General features: G+C 39.6%; 2 protein-coding genes across 3 annotated transcripts; one reads left to right on the forward strand and one right to left on the reverse strand.

Moving 5' to 3' along the window:
* Positions 1–543: 543 nt before the first annotated feature.
* Positions 544–10406, forward strand: spmap2l (sperm microtubule associated protein 2 like). Of its 2 annotated transcripts, XM_026183655.2 has the most exons (8): positions 614–781; positions 873–903; positions 2426–2482; positions 2928–3062; positions 4960–5088; positions 8219–8360; positions 8855–8989; positions 9682–10406. In XM_026183655.2, exons 1-8 carry the CDS (start codon positions 763–765, stop codon positions 9811–9813), a joined length of 780 nt encoding a protein of 259 aa, XP_026039440.2. In that variant the 5' UTR covers positions 614–762; the 3' UTR covers positions 9814–10406. The 2 variants fall into 2 exon arrangements, with proteins under 2 accessions (XP_026039450.2, XP_026039440.2); XM_026183665.2 differs by lacking the exon at positions 2928–3062 and having other exon boundaries at positions 544–781.
* A 10003-nt stretch (positions 10407–20409) lies between these two features.
* Positions 20410–27280, reverse strand: hopx (HOP homeobox). The gene is made up of 2 exons (XM_026183686.2): positions 26917–27280; positions 20410–20692 (listed from the first exon to the last, which is right to left on the reverse strand). The coding sequence occupies exons 1-2, from the start codon at positions 27064–27066 to the stop codon at positions 20615–20617; spliced, it is 228 nt and encodes a 75-aa protein (XP_026039471.1). The 5' UTR covers positions 27067–27280; the 3' UTR covers positions 20410–20614.
* Positions 27281–27687: the final 407 nt, after the last annotated feature.

Genomic DNA, 27687 nt, shown 5'->3' on the forward strand with positions numbered 1-27687 from the left:
AAAAGACATGGCTCTTTGCTGCAATACTGCTGCTTTATTTTGAGTTTATTATCGCTCAGGAGTGTTACAGCTTTAAAAACACACGTATGTAACGCGTTCATTGTTATCTTATTCATTGTGTGTCATCTTAATGCTTTAAAAAGGAGTTTGGTTTTTTATCTTAAGAACTGAATAAAACGAAACACCTTCATATGTAACACTTTGGTGATTTAAAAGGGCACATTACTTTTTGTTTTTTGTGACTCCTATTTTTCCAAAACCAAAACATGCATTTTACAGTAATGTGTAAACAGTTTGATGATGTCTTATTGGCCATTATTTCACATTTAAATAAACAGTTTCCACTGAATTATTCTTTTGCATTAAATCTTTAGTGTTTTGAACCACTGACCTTTCACATAGTTTTGTTTACAACAGCACAGCTCTGTGTCGTTGCTCATGTGAGCACAAAGCCTCATCACAAACATAGCGCTTGACATTTAGTCACTTCACACCATTGGAGCACATTTATATTTTGAATCGAGCTCTCCAGAATGCCACAGCAACAGTAGGCCTCCCAACTGACCTAGAAGTGTCCACTTTCCTTATAACATTCAGCTTCTGAAGTCTTGAGTGGGCCGGATGGTTGAGTTAACCACACAGACTCCAGTTTCAGGGCGTCCTCAGGTGTGGAGCTGGTTGCTAAGGACTCCTGCTGTGGCTATGGAGAGAGTAATGTGACATCAAGCTGACGCATCCAGCTCACAGCAGCCGCAAGGGGAGATGGTGTCTGGAAAACAAGGTAAATTTATCACTTTATACATGCAAAATAGTCATCAAATATTGGGGGGTAGCCTTAACTCATTTTTTGCTTTTGTTTTTTATTCTTGCAGCTGTTCAGTCCACATTTGGTCCATCACAGAGGTGAAATGGTTTTGATCTTTATGCCTTTCTCAGAAAGTTAATCATTCTCAATAGATTTGGTGTGTTTGTGTAAAATATTGACCACTATAAGGAGATATTGTGCGTTGCAACATTCCTACCAACAGTCTGCCCCAGGGCAGCTGTGGCTACAACTGTAGCTTGCCTCCACCAGTGTGTGAATGGGTGGATGACTGGGTGTGTAAAGCGCTTTGGGGTCCCTAGGGGGGACTAGTAAAAGCGCTATACAAATACAGGCCATTTAACTATAAACTCAGGAATAAACAGCTGAAACAGCATTTTCTTGCTCAAGAGTTTTCCACCATATCGGGTGTAACAAAATGTAGGTTGTGAGGGGGAAAAAATATCCCCCGATAGGTTGGCGAAGGGAAATCGGTTGCAGAGACGATACTTTTCCAAAAAAAAAATCTCTTTGTAATTGCATTGGTTGCTTGCAGATTGCTGCAGTTGCCTATAATTTTCATAGAAGATACAAACTTGTCTGCAAACTGAGCAGTGGCGCAACTTTACTGCAAAATAAAAGTTAAAGTTTTTTATGAAGTAGAAAGGTCTCTGTTTCCAGTTTCTGGGGGGTATCACTAACACTCTGAGAGTAGTTGCAGGTAAAGTTGGTGTGTTCCATACAAACTGTGGGCGACTGCTAAAATGTTACTCGTGGACCAGTCAAGGCCTGTGTAGTTGGGGCCTTATTCTAAACATGGCGAGTGCTCATGTGAGTACAAAACCTCAATAGTAGCTAACAGTTTTAAAAAAACTCAGTGTTGAGAATAAAAAGGCTTAAGGCAGGAATGAAGTTAAAAGTAATAAAAAGTCTGGAAGAAAAATTTAGCTTCAAGTCTGGCAAAGAAATTTGAAACTTAAATGTCAGCAATAAACAGTTAAAACACAAACTCTTAACAGGTTAGGTAAAATCATGATAAAACCATCTAATTAACATAAAGTCATTAAGAAAGAATAGAAACATTAAGCTAAAAGTCAGGATTAAACCATTTAAAGGAGCTAAAAGTGTAACCAGCTGAAACCAACATAATGAATAAATGGGGGAAATAGTTTGCCTACAGTTTTAGATTAAGCTTTTGATGCTAATACTGATGCAAGCTTAAAACCAACACCTGAAAATTCAAAGCTATGTTGTAAAAATCCATGTTTTATATAATCAGTAACCTCTAGTAGGGAGTATTTTTGGAACATTGCAGATATTAAAGGGGTTAAATGGAGGTGGTGGTGCAAAATAGGAAACCACTGTCATGAAAATGAATGACTCACAGTCAAACTCTGGCATTCGCGTCTTTGCTTTTTGATTGGTGGTAAAGATTTAAAGTTGAAACAGAGATTTTAAAAAAATGAGCGAGACTGTTTGGGAGCCAAAATATGGAAAACCCTAAACAGAGAAGGGAAACTCGCTGAGCGATTGCACAGCCCCGCTTTGGGCCCACAGTCCCTGAAATACACTCGTATTTATTGTTAGTTTTTGCTGTTTTGTGAATGCTGTGTCGTTTGACAGAATCTTGGAGTTGGCTCAACACAAAACCTCAAAAACAGTCTGGGCCACGACTCCTTGGTGAGTAGCTGACTCACACGAGCATCTTCCCCTTGATTAAAACCGAATTCTTTCTGCACACAGACTTTTTGTAACGCCACAATGGCCACTATTCATCACACGTCTGTTTTTAAAGCCCTAAACATTTTGAGCATACTTAGTTCTCTTCCAGCTGTTACATCATTTGAAAATTGACTTAAAACTGACTCCCAAGAATTCAGGAGCCTATGTGGTCAGTGTTTCCTTCTTTTGAGTGCAATTTCTCCAAAGTGCATAATTAAAGACAGATGTCTGGCACCCACCGAATGTGTGTTTAAAAGAGAAAAACAATAGAGAAATGAGAAGAATTTATGGTTTGTTGATTGAATGGATCTTTTTTTTTTTTCTTTGGGAAAATATTTATTCTGCCTCTGCACAAAGATGCTTATCATCAGAGCTCCTTTTTGGAAACCTTTCCATTGATCAGTGAGAAGCTGAGCTGGGGCAACCAGGGGCCTGTATGGCCCATCTCCGCTTCAGCGCTCGGAGCCGCTCCAAGTGCAAGAATCCAATACCTATCCAGGCACAAAAGAGATTTCTCAGCAAGGGAGGACCACCGGAGGTAACTGTAGCCCGGCTGTTCCTCCAACATTATTGATGACTCTATCAAAAAGACATGAGAGGGAGGGCTGTTTGTGATCAGAGCAGTGTACACAAGCTTTTTATGTTGTGATGCATCAACATATTTGTGTGGAAATCTTCGCAGAGCTCTTTAGCACAGAGTAAAGTGATGTTCGGGACTGATGCCAGGTGATCACCCTCGAGAGCTGTCAGGCTCGATTAGTGCTAGCTACAGGTCCACAGCTCTTCTGTTTGTTGTTTCTCCTGCATCAGCTGTCGGATGAGAGGAGCAACGATGTTCAGTGTAACTCAATCAGAAACCCACGCGCAGGAAGTGCAGCTCACTGAACTGCAGTAATAATTCACTGTAACGGAAGATGACACTGATCACCTGCTGGTTTGGTGCAGACCATCAGCTATAGAGGAGCTTGATTCCCGATGCTCACTGCATACATACTGATCCTTTTTTCCCTGCCTCTGATTTGCTGTAAGCTACATCAGTTAAATGTATTTACAGGGCTATTGTATCTGATAATTAGCCTCAATGCCTAATTTAATGAGAGTGCAGGCAAGATGTCTAGTCCGCTTTGTTCATTTCTAATCTGATTATTTGGCTCTGTGGTCAAGGTTTCTTTATCAATAGTGTCACGTTAATTATTTTACTTGGCAGCTGGAACTTTTGAATTTTTCAGGCCAATTAGGTGTGCAGCTAATTATTATTATTTATTATTATTATAATCACTATTTGACTTGATGATCCCTAAATCCAGACAGATGATGTCAGTGTTAATATAAAACAAAGAAAATCAACAAATCCATATATTTGAGAAGCTTTTTTGGCATCTGTAAAGAAAAACAGCCTAAAAAGATGATAGGTAATCACTGAAAATCTTTTCAGATGTATTAGAAAATTAATATGTTAACATGTAAAATCATTAATCAAAGGTACGTTCTTTAATTACCCTTTAATTAAAGGTTTCACCACAAGGGGCAGTGTTGAAATGTGCAGCTTCTTTTTGCTCGCCCTCAGTTTTTTGCCTTTTCCGGGTCACCATTTAAGTTAAGATACCTTTCTGAAAAAAGACTACATTACTTAAATACACCATCTTGTGGTATAAATTGGTATTGCACAAAAATACAGTCCAGCCCCATTTCAACTTCAGCAAACGTCTCTCCAGCATAATACATAATACATAGACACTATGGACATGAAGTCATAGCAGTTGGTTCTTCACATTATAGTGACAACTATAACTATTTTAAGCTCAGGAATTTACAATAGTTACCTTTAACAATTAAATATTTTCTGATTTCTGCTTTTTAAGAGAAAATTGCTCAAATTTGAACTGTTGTGTGGATAAATTGTTTGTGGTGGCAATTTTGTACTTTTTACTCAGCTTTTTTAGATTAGAGGAGTGGATCGTTAGTTCAAGATAACGGCATTAACAACAAAAGAGTAAGATTTTGTATTTTTTATTGCTAGTGTCAACAAATGCCATGAAAAGTCCAAAACCAATTTGTTAATCTTTCTATGTGCCATTCGTCTTTTTTATTGATATAAAAAGTTTGATCAGATTTTTTCCTCGTTATTTGAATCAGGAAGGATTCTGCATCGGTGACACACCGTCGAGGAGCAAAACAATGCGAAGCGAGCATTTAACCTCGAGTGTCACTCCGCAGTCTCGGCTGCGTAATGAAATTTAAATGTTTTTCCGGCTGCATTTTCCACTCATTCCCCCGTCATCAGCTGAACACTGACACTTAACCATTGTTCTGAATTGCCCCTTCATCATCATCCCCTCCTCCTACTTTCTTCTTTCTGGCTCAAGACAATGTTTTGTTCCAGACACACAACACAGCACATAATGGGCACGCTAATGGCTTCCATTTTCCTGCAGGAAGGAGGAGGAGGCGACGGCGAGCCTCTTCAGGAAGACCCAGCGACCTTCCTCCAAGACGTCCCAGTACGAAAACACCCTGCGTTTGTCGACACCCAGAACCAGGACTCGAAGCTCCCAGGATGCAGGGTAAAAGCCTCAGTGCATGCTAAACTTAATCCATGTGTGTTCATGTTACATGCAAACATATTATCTTTGCAGCTGGAGAGCCCTGCACAATAAGCATCTTCTACTTCTACTTCTCTATTTCAATGTGAACCATTTCCAAATGATCTGTCTGAAACAGCTGTTACATGTAACCTACAGCTCAATCAGTGACACTCAAGGGATACTATTTCCTCTGACGTCTAGGCATAAGAAGCATCAAACCCGTGCTTGGTTTAAATGTTTTTATGCAACACAAGATGGGATGGAAACGTTTTTTGTTTCTGGTCATAAAAAATGAAAACACAAAACCTTCTCCTTCACGGTTGTCTCCTTGGAGGCTATCGCCAGATCGTCCTGTTTCAGGAATACCAGGTCCATCACAGGTGACGCCTCGCACCCCACCCACCACTGACCCTGGTCAGTGCCTCAGGGCAGTCAGGTCCCACACCTCCAGACTCACAGCACCTTCTTCCCCTGAGCCATTTAGACTGTTAACAAACACTATCTCCTCACAAACCACCACTGCCCACCCACCTCACCAATCTGAGCCACGGTCTGAGTAACTCTCATCACTCATGTCACTCACATACAGACTCCATTCAGACCAAGTCTTTTCTTTGCACTACCTCCAAGCACTTTGCTCTCCAATGTGTGCCTTTCCATTGTTTTGTATATATTCCTCCAGTTTATATGTATTCCTCTAGACTGTATATATCTCTTCTGTTTGCTATTTTTTTCCTGATGTTTTTACTATTCATAAAAATTTTTTTACTCCTGCACAGTTGGCGTGGAGCACCCATAATTTCATTTTACACGTAGAATGGCAATAAAGGGCTATTCTATTCTTGATCTCCCCTCAAGTGCTTCAAACGGTTTGAAGGTGTTTGAAGGTCCCTGGTGTTTTTGCGTCATCTGCAACATCAAATTAGCACAGAGGGCAAACATCAACCACTGTATCAAACACAATGAGCGACCATGATCAACTTTCCCAGTCATGGTTTAAGTCCCAGACTATAAGGAAAAATGCCACAAAGATCACCACTGATAATCTTTTTAGTCTAGGACTAGGCTTAATCCTAGTCTGGGAAACAAACACCATAATTTTTCTTTTCAGAGATTAACAGAGAGCTAGATGTCCGATTGCAACTCCCAGGTATTTAACCTCTAGTGAGGTAGACATCTTTGCACATGACGACCCTCAGGACCACCTCGAAGGTAATAACCCCACCACAGGTTAAATACCAAGACTCATCCAAATGAAACATTTTAAAAAACCTTTTCTCCCCAAATCGTTTGGGCTATAACATCCTGACGAGTCTGAGAGAAGACATTCAACAAAAAATGGCCGTAACTGTGCACAGCACTGTTAAAATATCTTTCCTTGGTCACCACTGGAAGCTGTCCAGAGGTGCTCAAGGAGAGGGCCTCAAAGGGGCAGCAGACAAGCTGAAAGATTTTCTTTTTGCGGAGGGAATCTTTCTTTGCCTGTTATATGAGCCATGCTGCTGTTTTAGAGATTAACATGATCAGTAATACAATTTATCATATATCACACAATTAAGGACCTACCGTCTACCAGTTTTCCAGATGTGAGGTGTCTTAACATGGAGCTTACTTACCGTAGATTAGTCCTGCATTGATGCAAATAAAATCACGAGTCTTTTATTTTGTTGCAATACTTTGGCAACTCTGAGCTTTTTAAGACTAAACACTAAATCAATTGTGTAGTAAGAAGTTTATAAATAAATGCATTTTCATTAAGTAAAAGCTTATGTGACTCAGTTTGGTTTGGTGGATTTGAAATTTTACATGGTATATTTATATATTTCCCCCATTTGCCATTATGTCAAACTGCTCGTTACTGCTTCGGCGTTGAGAAGCATATAAGCAGCAGCCAGACAAACTCTTTGAGCTGTCTGTTTTAAACGATATTTCCACGGCCCCCCATCACATGTCAAACTCCAAAGCCTTTATTCTCCCTGCAGGAGCTCACATGCAAACCAAAGTCTCAAGTTTAATTCCAGCAGAATGTAACAAATCATAAAGTTAAATCTGAGAAGGCCGAGCAGAGGATCAGGCCCAACACTGTGCAGTGTGAGGAAGCCAGCGTTCGTACATCTGTTATTTCAGTGACAGACTGTGGAAGAGCGAGGAGACGAGACAATAGAGCTTATTGTCCAAGGCTCAGCACCTCTGGGACCCTCGTAGACTGCCGCGGAAGTCTTTTTATAAATCCCGAGCCCAGCGGCAGCAGCTGAACATGTAGTTGGATGGAGTGAGATGCATCCCAGGTTTTTTTTGTTTTGTTTGTTTGTTTGTTTGTTTGTTTCAAATCAGTACAAGTTGATGTCTGCATTTTTTAGGCTACAAATATCACAGTAATTGCTGTTTTAATGTCCTGTATAAGAAGTAACAATTGCCAGACTCTCATCTTGTTGCTCTAAGAGATACAGACGGATAAATGAGTGAGACAAAACAAAGCAGATAAAATCAAACCCAAAAAGGAGATTGTGAAGAAAAAAAGCACAGAGTAAGCCAAAATGATTTGGGAGCATTTCTGTATCTGATCCTGTAGTGAAGATAAGCTGAACTACTGAGGCAATAATTATACATAAATGGAAGCACACGAAGACTGAATAATAACAAGCAAACTGGACACACGATCAGGCAATAAACTACCCAAAAAAGCTTAAATGTTGTAAATATTCTCTTTTTTTTTTTTTACATTTTTCCTTTATTAGGCTGTGACAGAGTTTTGTTGTACTTACATGACGCACATCTTAGTCACTTTCCCAGTAAGGTTTACTCATTTAGCTTTGTCTGTTTGTTTTCTAGCTTTTGGCCTTATCCGTGCCTTCAATGGGAATGAAAGTTTCACCATACCATAGTGTTTAGAATACTTATCAGCTTATCTTTAACATGTATTTGCATATTTTTTGAAGCTGCGTGGCAGAGAGCTGCTGGTACTGACAAGAATGATAAAGATTTTGAGGATTATTTGAGGAACACGATTGTGCGAGGCCTAATGTAAGAAGAATGTGAGAATTACGAAGCCCTGCATTATCAGGGGTTTATTTCTCGCGGTATAAGATGCCGTCTGCTTGTCCCACAGGCCTCCTCACATGCCTCAGTGTGAAAAAAACTGTCCTGTGTGGCACACCGATCCCAGGGTGAAAAGTGCCGTGATCACACCTCGACTGCTGCAGCTTTCCAAACCCAAACTCGCACATCCGGACTTCCAGAGGAGCAGGGAGGTAAGAGGAGCAGAGCAGATCATTTCAGAAACAAATCCGTGCAAACATCCATGCTCTTTTTCAGTTTGGTGCCTCATGGCTTCTTGTGTAATCACAGGGAGGCTTAATCACACACGCTTTTGTGAAATATGCTTTCAATATTTTATTGGCATAGATTCAGCTTGAAAATTGTTGTTTTTTTGGTGGTGAAAGAATTTGTTTAATGGGGTTTACACTGCATTGAATTAGCTGTAATAGGAAAAAAAGAAATAAAAGCCACATATTTGTAGCTTAAAAGATAAAATCTTTTTAGGTTCGGGTAATTAGGAACTTTTCTTCCACGTAATCGTTAGCAGCCACTTTGATCTAAACTAAATGTTTTAAACCTCGGGCTCTTAAATTTTTTGCACCTAAATGTGAAGTGGTCGAGCAGATTTATAAACAAATCAGCCTTCCTCTGTCTCTGCAGGGATGTGTTGTGAAAGTAGAAACTAATACCTTCTGTTCGTCTGCAGAGCGTTGCTTCCATCGTCTCTCTCTCATCCAGAAAAGCTCGCATCTCGCAGAGACTCGTCCAGCTGTCGCTGCCCAGACTGAAGGAGAGCAACATCTGCTGCACACTTGGACGTCCAGAGGAATCCATCTGGACTGTAAGTGCTCTCACTAACACAGCATCACCCCATGTCACTAAATACTGTACTACTTTTAGTCTAGCATGCAGACTCCAAGAACAAGAAGTGTGTTCTTATTTTATCATTTCTTCATCCTCTTGGAGGCCACTTAAAAGAGCCGGTGTTGCTGGTGGTCTTATTTTACACCTTTGCAACCTCTGAAATTTCCCCAGCAAACCCTCACATACTCTGTTACAGATAGTATAACACCAACATTAGTCTAACCCCAAGTTTATGATGCCAAATAAATACCATCAGGAGGCTCAAAGACCAGTAATGTGCGGCTTTTAAGGAACACTAGAAAAGTCTTTCAGCAAAGCATAAATTAAAACTGTTTGTTAGGGTTGTGTATTCAACATCACACTGTCAATTCAAATATTTTCCAGCTGTGTGAACCAGTTGTTTTACATCATAAAAACCTTGTTTTAATGAACTGTGACACTTTCCAATAATTATAGTCAGGCAAATGAATATTTAATGTCGTTCTGCCGATGGAGAAATTCTGGGACTTGTTGTTTTGCAGGATGCCTTTTATGTTTTGATGAAGGTCATAAAAATGCAGCATAATTACCAGCTTTTACCACTAGAGTTTAAATTTTTATTGCTCACTTATTCTTTTTTTCCAAGTGTCTGTGATTAATGGAATTTAATGTTTGAATCTCAATAATAAGGTTTCAAGAGCAGCGAGGAGAGCCACAGCGAGCGCTCGCATTGAGATGCTGGCAGAACCAAAGCAGCTTTCCAAGGACTACATCCCACCACGAGACCCAGAGTGGAGCCGGAAAAACGTCCAGTCCATCTGAGTGCGCGTCGCCATCGAGTCGGTGTTTCACCAGACTGAACTCTTTGTGTTTTCCACCCCAGACTAAAGCAGAAACATTTAAAGGTCGAAATTCAGATCCTGTATTCGTGTTTCTGTGCTTTATTTACATTCACAGCCTCTTTAATGGTAATTATGACAGTTATTTCGAGCGAGTTATCACAGCTTGTGAACAGAAAAAGTAGTACCAAGAATGAACCCCCGACTTACTGTGAAATTAATGACGAGCCAGAGAGATCCAACAGGGAAACACTGGAGTGTCTGTCTCTGTGTAGCTCTGTCGTCATCATCATCAGCATGTCTATGAAATCTTAAATGAGTTAGCGTTGGACTGGATATGGCTGACATGATATATTGCTGGTTTAAATCTCTGATGCCTTGGCAGATTGAGGGAGTAATGTTAAGAATAAAAACATGTCTGTGGCTCTCTCTGTCTACAGTCTGCAGCTTTTGTCTGAGCCTTGGCACGATACTGCGATCCACGTGGTTTTTGCCTTTGCAGCCGAGCAGGATTCTGCATTTTATTACAACCATGTGTGTATGAATCTATAATCACTCTCAGAGTCATGTCACAAATCTCTGGATTTTTTTTTTCAGGGTAAAGTAGAAGCTATTCAGAAGCTGCTCCTATGTCAAAGGTCATGACTTTGACATAGGGTGCCGGGACATCATCGTGAAAATCCTGCTGTTATCTTATTTACAACACTGGCTGCTGTAACTAAGCGCTTTGTAAAAAATTGCTCATCCATTATTCTAGAGTGAACCTACAACCCACTGTGAGGCTAATCAGGGATTAGCCGGCTGCAATCACGACATCCAACCGTGAGGTGTAAAGAAGGCAGAGGAGGTGGCGAGGATGGAGGCAAAGCAAATAATAAAAAGTAGAAATCCTGTTAGCTGAGAAAACGTTCTCAGAGGTGGGAATTTGACTGAGATGCAAGAGGAGTCAAAAAATCGTTTAGTTTCTCCATTTATGCTTTGCATTTAACATGATTTTAAACAGTTCCCCCTTAATTTACCTTAAACATTTATTCATGAGAGTAAAGCAAAAAATAAGAATTTCCACCTCTGCAACTGTTTACATTGTTGTTTAGATCCACATCTGTCCTGATATGACCTTTGACATTTCAGATACAAAAAGGACTTGCTTTATCATTTTGTCATATTAGACACCCAAAGACAGTCTTTGGGATCGTGCTGAAAAATGAAGCTGTAGTCAATCGGATGCTTTCCAGACGATATTGCACGGTGATAATTTTCCGCATTTACAATTCAATCGCTTTTGACATGAATCCCAACACCACTGGCTGAAATGCAGCCCAAACCACAATAGAGCCACCACCATGTTTTACAGATGGCTGTAGAGACTCACTGTTGTACCTCTCCTCCTGACCTCCTCCGTGCAAGGAAATACTGCTGATGATTTAAATCAAAAACTTTTAATCTGGACTCCATGAGTCCTGATTTCATTCCAGCTCTTGTGTAATTTGGCAAAAACCTTTTCTCCCTGTTTCCCTCCCATAAGGATGTCTTCTTTCAGGCTTTAACCCTCACCCTGAAACTATTTCTGCTGAGGCTTCAGTGAACAGTAGATGAATCAACTGAAGGATCCCAGGACTGACCTGAAAATGGGTGGGATAAAACAGCAAAAGCCAGAGAAAAACACTTTCTGAAAAAGTAGCAGCAAAAGCTTCAGTAAAAAGACAGCAACTGGCTGAGGCGGGTACATTTTGCTCTCCTGAGTTGAACTATCATGCGAGTTGTACCGTGATTCCAGGTTAACAATAGTGTGCTCAAAGTAGCAAGTGTAAATATGCAAATCTTTGAGACTAAACAAGAAATATTGATAGCACGTCAGGTCCTGAAGGGTGTGAGCATTTCTTTACTCCTCTTTTTTTACAGCTTATAAACGGAGCCGTTTTAAATAAAATGATGAGTCCATTTATTTTATGTCCACGCCCACGTTTGTTTTGCCGCCGGGACTTTGTTTCTGTGTCTTTGCTGTCTTTGCATTTCACTTCACTTTTATCTCTCACATGTGTGTTTTGCCAGCAGCCTGACACAGGATGTTTTGCTGCTGTATGGTTAGTCCACACCTGCTAAATACAGGAAGCAGTTAAAGTGAGATGTTCTTAGGGTGATGATGCAGTCACTCATGGCACAATGTTCATGTTATAAAACCATCCTGTTTTAGACCCGAGTTTAAAACTAATATTTACCAGTCCGGTTATGAAGATCCTTCAGAATTACCACAGATAAATCGTAGTATTTAAGAATTCATTTATCTCTTTCATTCCTGTTTGCATGGCATTGCTCTGCAAACAACTGTGTCAGGGTGGAGTTACAGGGACTTTCTACAAACAAAATCCCTTTGGTAAATATTTCCCAGAGCAGTGAGAACCTGGCAACCACAGCAGCAGCTCTGCCTGCTGCTTCTGTGGTTTTGAACTAATACATCTGCTGGACTTCAGTCTGCAAACTCTTTTAATCAACCACCATTTATATGCATATAAGTTGAGGTAAAAGCAGAACTTCTATATGAGTTCACTTTGGGTTATTTCTTTTGAGTAAATGTTCCAGAACCAGACAAAACAGATAAGTGAAAAATGGTCAGGAGGAGGAAAGGATGCCAGAGTGTAAATCCCAAGTGCCTGAAAGTGTGTCATAAGTCCAAGGATGTTCAAATTTTAGTTTGGAAAGCGGGTTAGAGGTCTGTCTGCGGGCCTACAAGTGTCTAAACAGGATTGTGTACTTCCTTTAACCCTTGTATGGTGTTCGGGTCTGTGAGACCGACCCGTGTTCAGTTTTTTTCAAAAGAAAAATTAAACAATTAATTATTTTTTCACGTGTAAATGTGTTGTGTCTTTCCACTCACTCCACTTGATTATAACTGATTTATTTATAACATTTTATATAAAAGAAAAACGAGAAGCACATTAATTCATAAATGTGATCTAACAAAGGTAAAGGGAAAAAATTAACCATGTTTGCTGTTCATATGTCTTGTAATTGGGATGAAGTAAACATCTGTTGAGTAATTTAACATAAAATTGTTTGATAGTGTTAATTTGGAAAGCCAAAACTCTAGCGGGTCCACCAGACCCATGAACACTGGCTGAGTAACAAAAATACGAACACCACACAAGGGTTAATATCCCCAAGTAGTTCAGAGGTGGTTTGCCGTTAGTGTAGATGTCTTTTCGCAATCATGTAACATTGGTCAGCACTGCAAAATGCATTTTAAATATCTGTACTCAGTGTTGTTGTTGTTTTTTAGTTTTATAGCCATTTAAAAGGACAAATCTTTACAAATATAAGTGCTGATCTCTCTGTGATGTGTTGACTTTTAATATGTGGGTGAAATTTCTGAGTAAGTGAGTGGTGCTGGACCTATTAGAAAATGAGGAGTGTTCTTTCAGAAAGAACTTTGCTATTAATAGCACATAAACAATGACATGCATTAAGTCTGACACCCTGCTGAAGGTCTTTAAAGCATCACTGTGTGCGCTTGAGACTAAGTATCCCATGCTTCTGTGTGCACAGGATCACCAAGCTGACTCTTAATTTCAATGATTATCTTCAGTTAAAGCTTTTTATACAAGGTGTCGATTCTTAGATTGATGACAGATTATGGCTACCTGTGTTTTTTCTTCTGTTTGGCTTTTGAATAACATCAAGTGATGTTCAGTTTTGTTAGTTTTTATAATGCAAATGATCCAAAAATGAATTTTCAGTTATCTGTAAAGTTTGAAATCAGTTCAGTCTAAAACTAACTGCTGTTAAACTAATAAAACGTCAAGTTGGGCCTTTAAGATACAGAAAACAACTCAACCAGAAAGATTAAAACACACAGGAAGTCTCAGTCAGAGTTCAGGAAGCTAAAAGAGATTATCTATTTTGTTTTTCTGTCCTGGTGGTTAAAATGATCAGAACAGTTGCCCTTTTACTGGACCAAAAAAAAGTGAGTTGCAAACTGAGCAGTGCAGATTCCTCGCAGCTCTGCAGAGTCCTCTTAGCAACACACAAAACCAGACTCCATTCAAATTCTGCTCACACGCTCATCGGGGAGGCAGAACATCCTTTCGCTGGAGTGACTCGAGGACAGGCGCAAACATTTCCTCTGCCAAACATGATGAGAGCAAGAACATCAGCCTCACTTCCACAGCTCCATGACCTTTGACCCTTTACAACATCAGCCGAAGTCTTCATGTTTATTTCTGCAAGTGTTTGGCCCAGACCAGCAAACCTGAGCACTCGGCCCTCAAACACTTAAATTACTTTACCTGTGTACACAGCGGTGAATCCTGAATGTGAGACTTCATGAAGTGTTCGAACATATGTTTGGTGTTACAGCACCAAAACATATTTCTTAGTATTGTGAGTATTTTAATGCCAAGGAACCTATGGGCATTGTTGGGAAGGTTACTTTTCAAATGTATTCCACTACAGATTACAAAATACATGCCTCAAAATGTATTTTGTAACGTATTCCGTTACGTTACTCAATGAGAGTAACGTATTCTGAATACTTTGGATTACTTAAGTGAGGCCCATGAGGCTACATTCTTTTGAGCAATGCCTGTAACACTCTGCCTATTGCCTTCATATTAAATAATTTAAAAAATATTTCTTCACGTCATTATGAGATGCGAGATTGCAGGGATTTGAGCCTCTTAATGCGTGTTTTGTTTGGGTTTCCACCGGTATGGAATTACCAAAAATAGAGAGGGCATAGTCGAACATATGAAACAGGAAAAGACCGCCGTGTAATCCCTTTATTTCAACAAAGTAACTGTATTCTACATACCACCTTTTTAAACGGTAACTATAACGGAATACAGTTACTCATATTTTGTATTCTAAATACGTCATGACGGTGCATGTATTCTGTTACTCCCCTGGTATAACACTGGTTATGGGTGATCCGAGCATCCACCAGCCTTTTACCTTACTTCTCATATAACACTTTTTTACTCTACTTGAGCACTCAAAGCGCTTTGCACAACTTGCCTCATGCCTTTTTTTCACCTAAGTGATTTCTATCTAATGTGCAGCATTCCTTTGGCTTTCCTTATTATGATCTGCAAATCCGGTCATTAAGTGATGACGTGACGAATCCTACTTCCGGGCCTAAAGTAGTCGGCGTTTAATATGGCTTTTGTGTTGTTAACATGTTCAATGTTATGTATTTTCTTCTGTTTAATCTCAAAAAGCTCCTAAAACAGTCAGTGATCACTGTTGACCTCGCTCGGCTTTTATTACCACTAATCATTTATTTAAGCTCAGTTTTTAAAACCTTAGGATGTAACTACAGCCCAGCCCATGCAGCAGTATATGAATGACTAACCTCGTATTGTGGATGGATTATCTCAGTTGTTCTCCTGGTTGAAGTTTGGTCCTTTTACAGCATCCTGCCATGCGATTACATTTGTTCCTGACCGAGAACACTCACGTTAACATTTATCGAGTGGAAATAAAGTTAGCTTGTTTATATTATGCTAACATAGCTGTGTCACTAGCGATCACGTAGCACATCATTATATACCAGCTAGCCCAACTTCAGTAACCCTACAAACGTCACTGCTGTTTAGTTTTCTGTCTTCATTTATGTTGGAAGTGATAACAGAGCTGTACGTTTTAATTTGTTTCCAAAACCCCGCAGTCAGGACATGCTATATTGTATTTAGATAGAAGCTAGCGAGCTAACTCCCTGCTAACTTCTAACTCCGTTAAATGTCATAAATTCCGTTTTCATGGATGCCTGGATGTTAAACTCAATTGTTACACCTGGTAGAGCAGAACACTGATCATTTTATTAAAGATGAAAGACTTTAGACAGTTTTTCAACTCTCAGTAATGCCATAGTGATCGTTTGATATATGGACCTGCAGCGGAGTTTAGACCCAGACACGGCTAGTGACGTCAGACTGAACAACCGGATACTTTTAGCTCACACTACAACTCTCTGTTTTACATCACAACACTATGCACTGTGGGTATTTCCCTTAGATAAAGTCTGCCTGTGCATTACTGGTCACACAAGTGATTATAGTGATGAATTTCAAGCCATTTGGATGAGCAGTTCTCACATTATGGCTGTAAATTGTCACTGTTACACCAACAGTGACTGCTGCCTGCTCCACCCTGTGTGCATGCACACACAGGCATGCTTGTTTGGCTATGTGAGGACGTTCAAGTACATACCCAAGCATCTTACAACCATCATAACTGAAACCCAGAACCCAAAAAACTTTATGTCTAAATCGAGTCCTGTAATGGGGTATGAGAAAAAACCTCAAACTGATTCTCACAATCGCAACTTTATAAAACTACACAAACTATATTATTGTCTATGATCTGCCTGATTGTGTCTATTTATTATCTTTGGTTTGCTGTTACGAATAACCTCAAACACTTGCTCATGCTGGCTGAGTAGTTCTAAAGCATAGGTGTCAAACTCTGGCCCGCGGGCCAAATTTGGCCCGCAGCCTAATTACATTTGGCCCGCGAAGCCATACCAAATTACTATTAGAGCAGGCCTACTGGTATTATACAGCTAATATATATATTGTTTAGTATTAAGCTTTGCTTGTTCCATATTCAGTTTTTCAGCTAAACTTGTTTGAGTCCATAAGAAAAGATTCATTCTTATATCTGGAGGAAGATTTTTTTTTTTCAATAAATATTAATGTTAGCCCGCGACTTTGTTCCATTTCGAATTTTGGCCCACTGTGTATTTGAGTTTGACACCCCTGTTCTAAAGTATTGTCACCCACAAACCGACTGTTCTGCACAGCCACGGTGTGAATAGAAACAGGTGCAAGTGTCCTATTTTCAAACCATCACAATGTTTTTTTTAGAGAAAAGACAAGAAGAGAGTGAAGATTAGAGACTAAAGGAACACAAACTGATGTTGGAAACTGAACATGTGCTAAAATGAACATGGAGAAAATATCCTACAACATGCACCATACACCTTGTTCACATGGTGCCACCAACGTGTAAATAAAGTGTAGCTTTAAACACGTCTAAATTGAAACACAGACAGGCCAATTACACAGCTTAGTTTCAAGAGCAAACCCTATGAGGTAACTATGGTTAACTACTCATATTAACCCTTTAAACCTGGTGAATCTTCTAACAAACCTGCTGAACTTTTGTACTGTTATAGGCAGTAAAGAAAAGAAAAGTCAACCACATATATCTCCTGAAACCAATTTACAATTTTAAGCAATCCAAACTGTGAGATAAGATGGAGATTTATGAGGAGGCGAAGAGGAGCAGGGTCTGTGATACAATGTGTGTTTTCTACAGGGACTATAAAAAATGCGCTTGTTTTTTCTTTGGTGGGTGTGACTTTTTTCTCTTTCTTTTTACGCTTGGTTGAACAGAGGAAAACACCCCCAGGCTCAGGAAACAGACACCACCACTGTGTGTGTGTGTGTGTGTGTGTGTGTGTGTGTGTGTGTGTGTGTGTGTGTGTGTGTGTGTGTGTGTGTGTGTGTGTGTGTGCGTGTGTGTGTGTGTGCTTTGTATTTCTAGACAAGTCCTCTAAAGCCTCTCAATAATTGTGAATGTAAACGCTAATAGGTCATAATTCACGAGTGTGCCAGTTAAAACATCAACTATGAAAAGCAGCTGTGTTAATGAGCAGTGGAACTACCTGTTGGGTCGGTGTTGGTTTCTGCAGAAAGTTCCCACGATCAGGGTTTTTGCTCCTGGCCTCTTGGCAGGAGACCTCCTTTCCTTTTCTCTCACACCAAATTTTCAGTTCAGATAAGTTCAGAACACATTTTCATATCTAAAACGTCAGCAGCATAAGTAAGTTAATGCTCAGAGTAGACTTTAAATTTAATTTTTTTCATTGTCATTGTACTAATACATGCTCATGCTGCTGTATTGTTTTTCCTGTGCTTTTTATTACATTGTTATGTGGTTGCTGGGCAACATGATGATGTCATAATTTAGTTTACGTATAATGAAAGTTTTGTGTATATAATTGATAGAAGTTATTGTCATGAGATGAAAATGATAAGATGCCTTTCAATTCAATTTTATTTATATAGCGCCAAATCACAACAAAAGTCGCCTCAAGGCGCTTCATAGATACAGAGAAAAACCCAACAATCATATGACCCCCTATGAGCAAGCACTTTGGCAACAGTGGGAAGGAAAAACTCCCTTTTAACAGGAAGAAACCTCCGGCAGAACCAGGCTCAGGGAGGGGCGGCCATCTGCTGCGACCGGTTGGGGTGAGAGAAGGAAGACAGGATAAAAGACATGCTGTGGAAGAGAGACAGAGGTTAATAACAGATATGATTCAATGCAGAGAGGTCTATTAATACATAGTGAGTGAGAAAGGTGACTGGAAAGGAAAAACTCAGTGCATCATGGGAATCCCCCGGCAGCCTACGTCTATTGCAGCATAACTAAGGGAGGATTCAGGGTCACCTGGTCCAGCCCTAACTATATGCTTTAGCAAAAAGGAAAGTTTTAAGCCTAATCTTAAAAGTAGAGATAGTGTCTTTAAAAGGTTTTTTTGCAACAAACAGGCGATTTTAACTTGTTTGTAGGAGCTTGCTAGGCAACACAATGACATCATAGCATCTGATATAGATAAGAACCTTCGGGGACCTAATGGGCACCAGTTTTGGTTGCTCATCTCCTGATCATGTAGAAGGAGCTGACGTGAGATTTCTCTGTTGTTTTTCCTCAGCATTTGTTCATACAGTAGCATAGTGCATTTTCACTCGCGTCATCTCATAACTTTAATGCGCTTTCATACGATGACGAGAAAAGGTTAACGTGGTTGCATGGCATCACTATATTAAGCTTAACTACAGGCTACTGCAGAGCTGTGGCCCCCAAATGGTGTACCTTGAGACAAAGCCAGGTGTGTCACAGGATATTTTGGATATTAATGCATTATATAACTGCTTAAAAATTTACTAATTTACTGCTGCTTACTTTACAGATTAAATTCCCTTTAAGTTAAACCCTTCTGTTAAAGGGAACTGAAGTCTGTTTGCACAGTTTGCTGGATGACGGTAAATAAGATGGAATGTGAACTAAGGGAGCATCAAGGGCTCTGTTTGACAGCAAGAAGGTTAATTAGTTGTCTAATCATAATTAAATACCAGTGCAAATGACCCAACACCCAAGAAAGGAGAAAAAAAGATGCCTTCTGAAGGCAGGATCACAAAAGTTCCCTGTCCAGTTCTTTCAGTTGCAATAGGCACACCAGCCTCCCTCACCTTAAGTGCATCATCAGTCAGGAGAGGTTGGGTGTTGCTGAGTCTATGCCAAGCAAGCTAAAGAGGCACTTAAAAATCCCAACCACCCCTTCCAAGAGAAACGATCTATTTATGAGCAACAGCCAGCGATATATCACATATCACTGCTTGTGGCTAGATTTTGCCCTGCAAAGCGATGGAGTCAAGGTATGTCTGTGTGTGACATGAGTGCGGGCTCAGTCGCTTAGTCTGACAAAAAAAAAATCTGAGGAAAGCTGACAGAAATACAGGTCTGCTTTCTGTTGTATGGAGGAGCCTGGGAGACGATGCTTCATGACTGTCTTCACTTATATGAATAGATACTTTACCTAAAAATCATTCATTTTGTAAACAAGAGTCGTAAAGAGCTTAAGTCCTGTGTCTTGTAAGATATTTAGGATTAGGAATGTCCGTAATTATTTCTGTCATGATGTCTGAGAACAACAACCAAAAAGATGCCCATAAAAGTAAATGACTGACAGAAAAGAAGTGAATTTGAATTCAAAGGTTTTTTAAACTAAAAATCTGCAGGGTGATCCTTTTTTTTATATAACATTCTAAAAAGCAATACCAGATTTCACTAAAAATAAAGACTAAAGATCATGATAATTATTTTAATTGTAAAAATTAATTCAGCAAAACAAAAACAAAGCAAAAAGACTTTGTGAAATCTATGTATAACAGGCTCTACAGAGAAGAACAAATTAAAAATTTATATTTTTTCAGGTAAATTAAACGTAAGTGTGTAGTACAACAACACTGATGGGGGTTTTTTTTGGCAGTGATGCCAACCGCACTGGATTTGTTTTTTTATAATGGGACTTGTTTACAGTAAGTGAAATTATATACTACTGGCAGCTTGGACCCTTTTTGAGGATTAAAGCTCCAACTTTCTGGTGAGTTTACATCCTTTTTACTGCATTTAGTTATGCGGAGGAGGTTGAACAATGAAATTACATCACCTGCATTTGTTTAGCCCACCGTGTGACTTGTTTCAGTCATGTCCTGCCCCCTCCTCTTTTCTCCTCTTTCACTAATGGAAATGTTCCATGTTTGTCCACAGAAGTTCCTGGATAGTGGCAGCTGATGCCAGCAGCATCTATTGTAAACCCAGCGCTTCCTTACATCTTTTATAGTCGAATAAACAGCTCTGCGTCCAGCTCCGGTCCCTGCTGACAGAATTGCATGTACACTAACCAAACAATGCCCCCATCCTTTTCAAACCACAGCCCACCATTATATAACCTGGCTCCCTCAGTGAATGTGACTCCCAAATGTACAATAGTTGCAAAACACACTCCAAGTCATTTTAACTTACAATAATAATATGTTTATTTCTGTAACCATGGCAGATATATTGGCAGCAACACACAAAAACCTTCACATTCTGTAAGATAAAACAGCTTCAAAGATACAAAAACGAACAGAGAGGGAAACGTGAGGAATAGGAGGGGAAGTCAGTTCGTCCAGAAGGAAGTAGCTCCCTGCATCCAAAGAGGTGGTTGGAAAATCTCAGTCCAGCACAGATCCCTGTTTAGCTGGAAGACCCTCTGACTGCCTCCACTGTGCGTTACGTAGCGTGAACCATTTCTGTAAGAAACAAACAGGACAAACACACCCATGGGTGGGGTTAGAACAGGTGGCAGGGGGTTTTGTTCACTAATGTAAAGCCTGAACACAAGATTGATGATGTAACTCTTGGACTTCTCATATTTCCAAGAATTAAATACAGGCTTCTTTAAATGCATTTTCAGCCTGAGGCTACTGGTTACAAGCCTACATGTAGACAATAACCTAACCACTACTAATACCAACTAGAGCACATTACTCTATGGGTCTCTTAAACTGGTAATCTAATCACCCAGTTTGTGTGTATTATTATCATTGTGTGTGTTCAAGTAAGACACATGAGCTAAAGAAATATGATATGTATGTGAAACTTAAACTTGACTGTTAAAAATATAGTGGTGGATCACATAATTTAATATCTTTAGAGAATAATTGTTTTTTTCTCATGAGACACTACCACCTAAATCTACTGAGCTCCTATCTGTGGATTTAGTAAGGCATTAGAGTCTGGACGTGACTAGCCTAGCTTACCATAAAGATATAGTTAGCCTGGCTTAGCATAGAAACTTAAACTGTCAATGTTTACTATCTAGCCTATTTACATTTTTAATAACACTTATTAAATTTAGCCTAATATAATGTTCAGTATTCATCATTTCAGCATGCCAACATTTTTATGTGTTGCCACATGGTGCAGAATATTACATCAGACTCTCAAGCTAGCCTAGCCAGACATAAAGCCTAAGATTAAGTGACAAAAAAAAATCTAAAGTAAAACATGCTGATATTTAACATTTGTACATGTTAATGTTAGCCTAATATATCTTTAACAATCAATAAATTTAATAAATTGTAATAAAATCAATATTTTAATATTTATCGCTTCAGCTAAAACTGGCTAGCCCGATTCTGGTCGAAATTCTTATTTTATTTTATTTTTACCATCACAGCATTTGCAAAAGTAAATTTAAAAATAAATAAATAAATAATAATAATAATAATATTTACCATCTAAAATTTTATCACGCTAACATTGACCTGGTAACGTTTTCCAAGTTAGCATAATAAAAAATATATCATTTCAGTGTGCTAATATTAGCTTGTGGCTCTTATTTAATTAAAAGAAGGGACTTTAATTAAAATTTGTAAGCTAGGCAGCATATACATGTTGTCTTTGGTCTCACAGTCAAATTAAGACATTGCTCAGTCATGTCCAGTTTCAAAACTCACAGCTTTAAAAAGGATATAACTAACAAGTGTATGATAAGGAAGCTGGTTGTTGCAGACATCTTTTATATACAGTCTATGGACAGCATCACAGGAAGCAACTTAACTCAAATTATCAGAGGTAAATATTAATTGTTATTTGCGACCAAAGCATAATCATCATACAGAATCCCCACATGGAAATATGATTAACCAACACCGAACTAAACAAAAGCCCCTTTCCATCTGACTCTCATTATCTTCACAATCACACTACAGTCACATCTTTTCAGTGCATGTTAATGTGGTCGCTGACTCATCGTGGCAGAGCAGTGACCCCACAGCAAAGTTTTTTCAGGGCAACCGCACAAAACGAATGTTTCCATCTAATTTTAACAGCATGTAGTCATGGCCCGTTTCTCTGACCCCTCTGCCAAAAACTGCTACACTAAAACTCTGACCAGAAGATGATTGCACGGAGTGCTTTCACACACACGCACACACCCGTGACCCATTGCATTGCTGTTTTAAAATTCATGTTGTCTTGGGATTCACAAGAGTGCTGATGTAATCTGGGGAGGGATGCAGACCCTCTAACATGGGCCTTACGGTGGATGTTTGAGCCGTGTGCCTGGCGAGAGGGATGGTTTCCTCATTTTGTACTGAAAACACACAAGATTCCCATTTGGAGTCATCTGGGATTGCACTTAAACATGATCAGACTAAATAAATTCAAGAACTATTCTCTGAACTCGGCTGTACGCGCTCTATCCCGTCTGTAAAGCCAGTCCATTACAATGCAATTTTCTTCACCCACTTTTCAATGGAAGCTGTCACTTTTTGTAATCCTGCTGAACCACACAATGGTGCTTATGTCATTTTTTCCTGTTGACTTTAAGTGGATTACGTAAGACGGTCTTTCACACTTGACTCTTGGCCATGCAGCAGTGCAAAACAAAGAAAGAGTTCACTGAAAGGAGCTCAAACATGCAGCACGGAGCCCATAACATTGTAAAGGTTAATGTGGAACAGGGAGTGGTAGCCGGGGTGAGTTCATTCAGTTAAACCTTCTCCAATGAAAGCTTTGTTAACAAATACAAAACGCTTAGGAGGGTCGACAGGAAGAGAAAGAAAGGCAGACACAAAAAAAAGATCAGCTGGAGACTGAGTCAGTACTTTTTGATGAGAGGCCAGACCTTTACATTACCCTGCCTGGACTGGGCTTCCCTGTCAGGTTGGCCAAGCACCTTTGTGTGCACTGAATGGAAATACAGAATAGCCTGATTATTAGCCTTGGCAGCAACATGTGTTTGCTGTAGTTCAACCTTTTCTTGGTTATAATTCCTTCACTTTATTTCCATAAAGGACGTCTCCTAATAGATGCACAAGGATCTACTGCCAAAGTGAAACGTAGGCCATAAATCGTCCACATCTTGCAGGATGAAGCGATGGTTCGAGTTACTCTTTAGTTTTGATGTTTGTAATAAACTTTCTCTCAGACTTCTGGATCCTTGAATTACTACTGTTAGCAATAATCCTTTAAATGTGCAAAACCTAATCCTTTAAAGTGGAAGTTGGTTACAAAGGAAGACCTGTGTTTGCCTTTTCTCTGCATACTCGGAAAAAAAGATTCATATCTGGGATTTAAAAGGTAGGAGGACATTTCGACCTTTGCACTTGCATAGATTCCTGGAGTGTCTGTTTCTCCAGGCTGGGGATGTGGGTCAATGCCATTTTTTCCAAAGCTGTTGTGGTTCATTTACATACAAGGTGGAGGTGGAGTGTGTCTCTCCCAACATGTCATTAATGATGTGAAGAGGTGGATTTTAATCCAAACCACAATGTTTTCCTAAATTTACCTGATGAGTCTAGGGTGCTCTAACCTAACTGAGTAGTTTGCAGAACCTAAATCCAACCAGCAGGTGAAAAAAAGGTAAAAAGAAAAAAACCTCCTAGTCTCCTCCTGACAAACCCGCTACTCTTCCCACTATCATCACCTCCTCATGTGGCCTATGCTAAATAAAAATTACCCCCTGTATGTAACAGGAGGACGCAGGTGGGATCATTATATTCCATCCTGGGGCAAAAACACATTGGCTTTTCTGGATTACACACACAAAACCACTTACACGGCTATTGTCTTCTGCTTCTACACTGTTACCAATCATCCTGCACACCTCCAAGCTATTTGATTACTCATAACACTCTTCTCTGCTTACAGTCAAACAGAGATTGTCAAGATCTTTCATCACCTGGTGCATTATCCAAAGATATTTACTGGCTTTTAGCATTTGATTCAAAGGACTATGAATGCTTATTAGTCTACCCTGATGGCTCCATGTTTCTGCTTGATGTCACAGCAACAACATGAGTACGGCTTTATAAACAACATTATTTAAAAAGCAGGAAAGACCAAACTGATTGTCGTGCCAACATTTTAAGTTAGTTTATTTTATAAAAAGGGCCCATGGGAATGTTTTCTTTGTGTGTGATTAAATAATTGACTAATATTATTTTTCTTGCCTCTTCATATTTGTTTTACTTTTTTTCGGCACAGCAAGTAACAGAGACATTAAATGACAGCATCTTCTGGCATCACTGATTGTTGCTTTGGCTATTTGTTTTTGTCAAATTGTGTTTAAACCTAAAACTGAGTTGTGATGAGGTGGGAGTGAGAATGATCCTTGGTTTAAAAAGCTGTTTCAAATCACTTGAGTTCAGTTTGGGGGTTTTTGTTTCATTTTTTTGCTGCACTTGTGTTACTGCAGTCCAGAAAAATCTTCTGGGACTGGTTTGTTGGGTTACAGCAGAAAAAATGGCAGGATGCACAAATCTGTCATACATGAACTGTTAATGTACATGCCATGTCTTCAGCTTTATCACTCCTGACAAACACAAACACGGGCAGAAATTTGCCTACAAAACGAAACTGATGCTGCATCAGCTCAGATGACAGAGCCACAGGTTGGGCCTCGCCTCCTGCTGAGTACAGCTAAGCAAACAGCCAGGTCATTTGCCAGCCAAATCACGAACAGGAAACTTGTTCTAAAAGGAAACATCCCACCGTTTGCAAAGTTAAAACATCATCATGGATAGCAGCTTCAGAGTGCTGCTTGCAAAGAAGAATTCATTCAAATATTCTCTTTATTAAGCTGCTTGAATATGAAAAACAAAAACAGTGTGTGTTTTCTATTCTTAACATAATTAAGCAAAAAGTAGATTTTAACTTTGGATTTTCTGGCTATAAATAAGAGATTTGGTACCGTTACACTGAGCTCTATAGACCGGTGAGGGGTATGTATTGGCAAAATTATTAAAAATGTTGTAAGTAACAAGGTCTAGCTCAAATTTGGGGTACCTGAAGATGAAATTAAAAGATCATAAAAATATTAGACAGTAAGTTATACTGCAAAGAAATGTATAATTGATGGGTTAGGCATTATTAAAGCCCAACTTGATTTATCAATGGGCCAATACTGTGGGCCAATATTAGCTATTGTTAGTATTGATGTTTATAATGAACATTTAAAAAGTAAAGAACAGACGGGAGAAACACCCTTCAACCATGTTATCAGTGCTGATGTTGCATAGTTTGCTCACCAGAGGGCAGTGAACAGATTTATGCAGAGTGATAGTTAAATAAAAGAAAAGCTCTATAACTCTATGTCTCTATAAGAAAAAATTATCAGGCGATACATCAGAATATCAGGGGGTTTTTTAACCAAAAATATCAGTATAGGTCTTAAAAATTCAATATCAGTCAGGCTTTAGTAATTATCCCTTAAATAACGCATTTGTTTTGTCAGTGAGGTGTCAAACATTCCTGTGAAACACCCATAGCCACTATGATATTCAGGGGGGTTTTCTACACAGCAGAAACAAATTAAAAGTAGCAAAAACCAGGAAATGGTTTGCATTTTTGTTTGAAAAGCTAACTGATTATGATTAAAGAAGATTTATATTATAAAAAGAATTTATTGACGTTGAAGCATTGATTTTAAATGTATTTTGTGCTGATATCTGAAATGTAAGCCAGAGAAGACGCATTTCTAACATCTGAACACACACGCTAATCTGGCACAGGTATGAGCAGCGACCACATCACCAGAAATGATATCATCTGAAACAGACGCAGCAGTCCCGCCCTCACTGTTTGATCCCAGGGCTCCTCTGAAAGTCACCCTGCGCAGATGAATCAGTGTTATGAGTGTTAACAATAGCTGACCCCCCTGACTCTGGGGTGACTTCATCAGGAAAGACAACTTGGAGTTGCTCCACTGCTGATCAGCTGTGGTCACTGTTGGTTTACACTCAGATGAGGATTATTTCATCACACTGTGATGTAAACAGAAACACTGAGCGCTCTGTTCGGTGTCAGCGGAGCTGCCCCACAAATTCAAAGTCTTATTTCTTAGACACTGCATGATTATTTCCTCAAAGGTCACCTGACTGAGCCTCTGACAGGATTTACTCAAACACTAGTAAAGCTGTAAAGGAAGTCAGATTTACAGACTCAACATCTCTGAGTAAAGTTAAACTTCTGAAAACCGCACAAACGGAAAGTACATTCAATAAAGTACGACTTTAATACATCTCAGAATGAAACAAAGTACTTCCTACTATAGGAAAAAGTATTATGATAAAAGACTAATGCTTTTTATCAACAGGCGTTTTTCAGCCTTGAACAGTATTTAAATATTAAAAGTACATTTTTAGTAGAAGTTGGAATGCAGGTATTTTTTATACTTTTTCCTATTAAAATGTTTCCAGTTTATGTTATAAGATAATGACTATTATTAAATGCTTGAATAACAATAATCACCACTGTCAGTCTCCACAGGCCTGTCACGGTGATCTCCATGGAGATAATAACTTAAAGGTGTCCTATGTTTGCTCAACACTATCGTTTAAACAGCTCCTTATCGATAAGCCTCCCAGATCAGTAACATCGGGAAAACTGAACTCCACACTGTTTTAAAGCATTCCCGCTCACAACGACAGTAAAGAGAGGCTGCGGGAGTTTTTTCGGTTTTACTCACTTGTGTTTCCTCCTCTGACAGTCCGCACTCCGCCGCGATCAGCATGAGCGTCGTGCCGTCCGGATGCTTGCTGACTTTGTTGAAATTCTCCTCCAGGATAGCAATCTGATCCTGAGACAGGTTCATACTGTCCATTGCGTTAGAACCCATATTCCAGTCTCCTCCTGCTCGCCAGTGGTTCCGGCGGGTTCTTGCTTCGGTCCTGATTTGGAGCTCAGATGTGCGCGCAGAGGACGCAGAGATGAAGCAGCGCGTACTCACAGCTCGGCGGGAGTCTGTGAGCAGTGTGGGTGTGTGAGTATGTGAGCGCTGGGTTTACAACTGTCAACAGAGCAGAGCCCTTCCCTGAACAAGGGAGGCGGAGAAATACAAATGTTACACCAGGGGTGTCAAACATGAGGCCCACGGGCTAGAACCCGCCTACCGGCCCACTGAATGGGCTTTGCAACATGTCAACACCAGGAAAAACAAAAAGCTTTTTCAGAATATTGTGCAAACAACACAGTTCTGGATTATAACTCTTCCCTGGCCAAAATAACATCTCTGATAGACAGTCTCCCACCCCATGCATGTGATTGCTGCTGAACCGCAGAGCTCCTTCAGTGACAGACTGCTGCATCCTCGATGCATGAAGGAGCGTTTCGGCAGGTCCTTCCTCCCTGCAACTGTCTGACTGTACAATCAGAACTGCTCCCAACAATCATACAGGGAGTGCAGAATTATTAGGCAAGTTGTATTTTTGAGGAATAATTTTATTATTGAACAACAACC

This window comes from Astatotilapia calliptera, chromosome 2 (genome assembly GCF_964374335.1).
Source record: "Astatotilapia calliptera chromosome 2, fAstCal68.1, whole genome shotgun sequence".
In the NCBI taxonomy this organism is placed as follows: Eukaryota; Metazoa; Chordata; class Actinopteri; order Cichliformes; family Cichlidae; genus Astatotilapia; species Astatotilapia calliptera.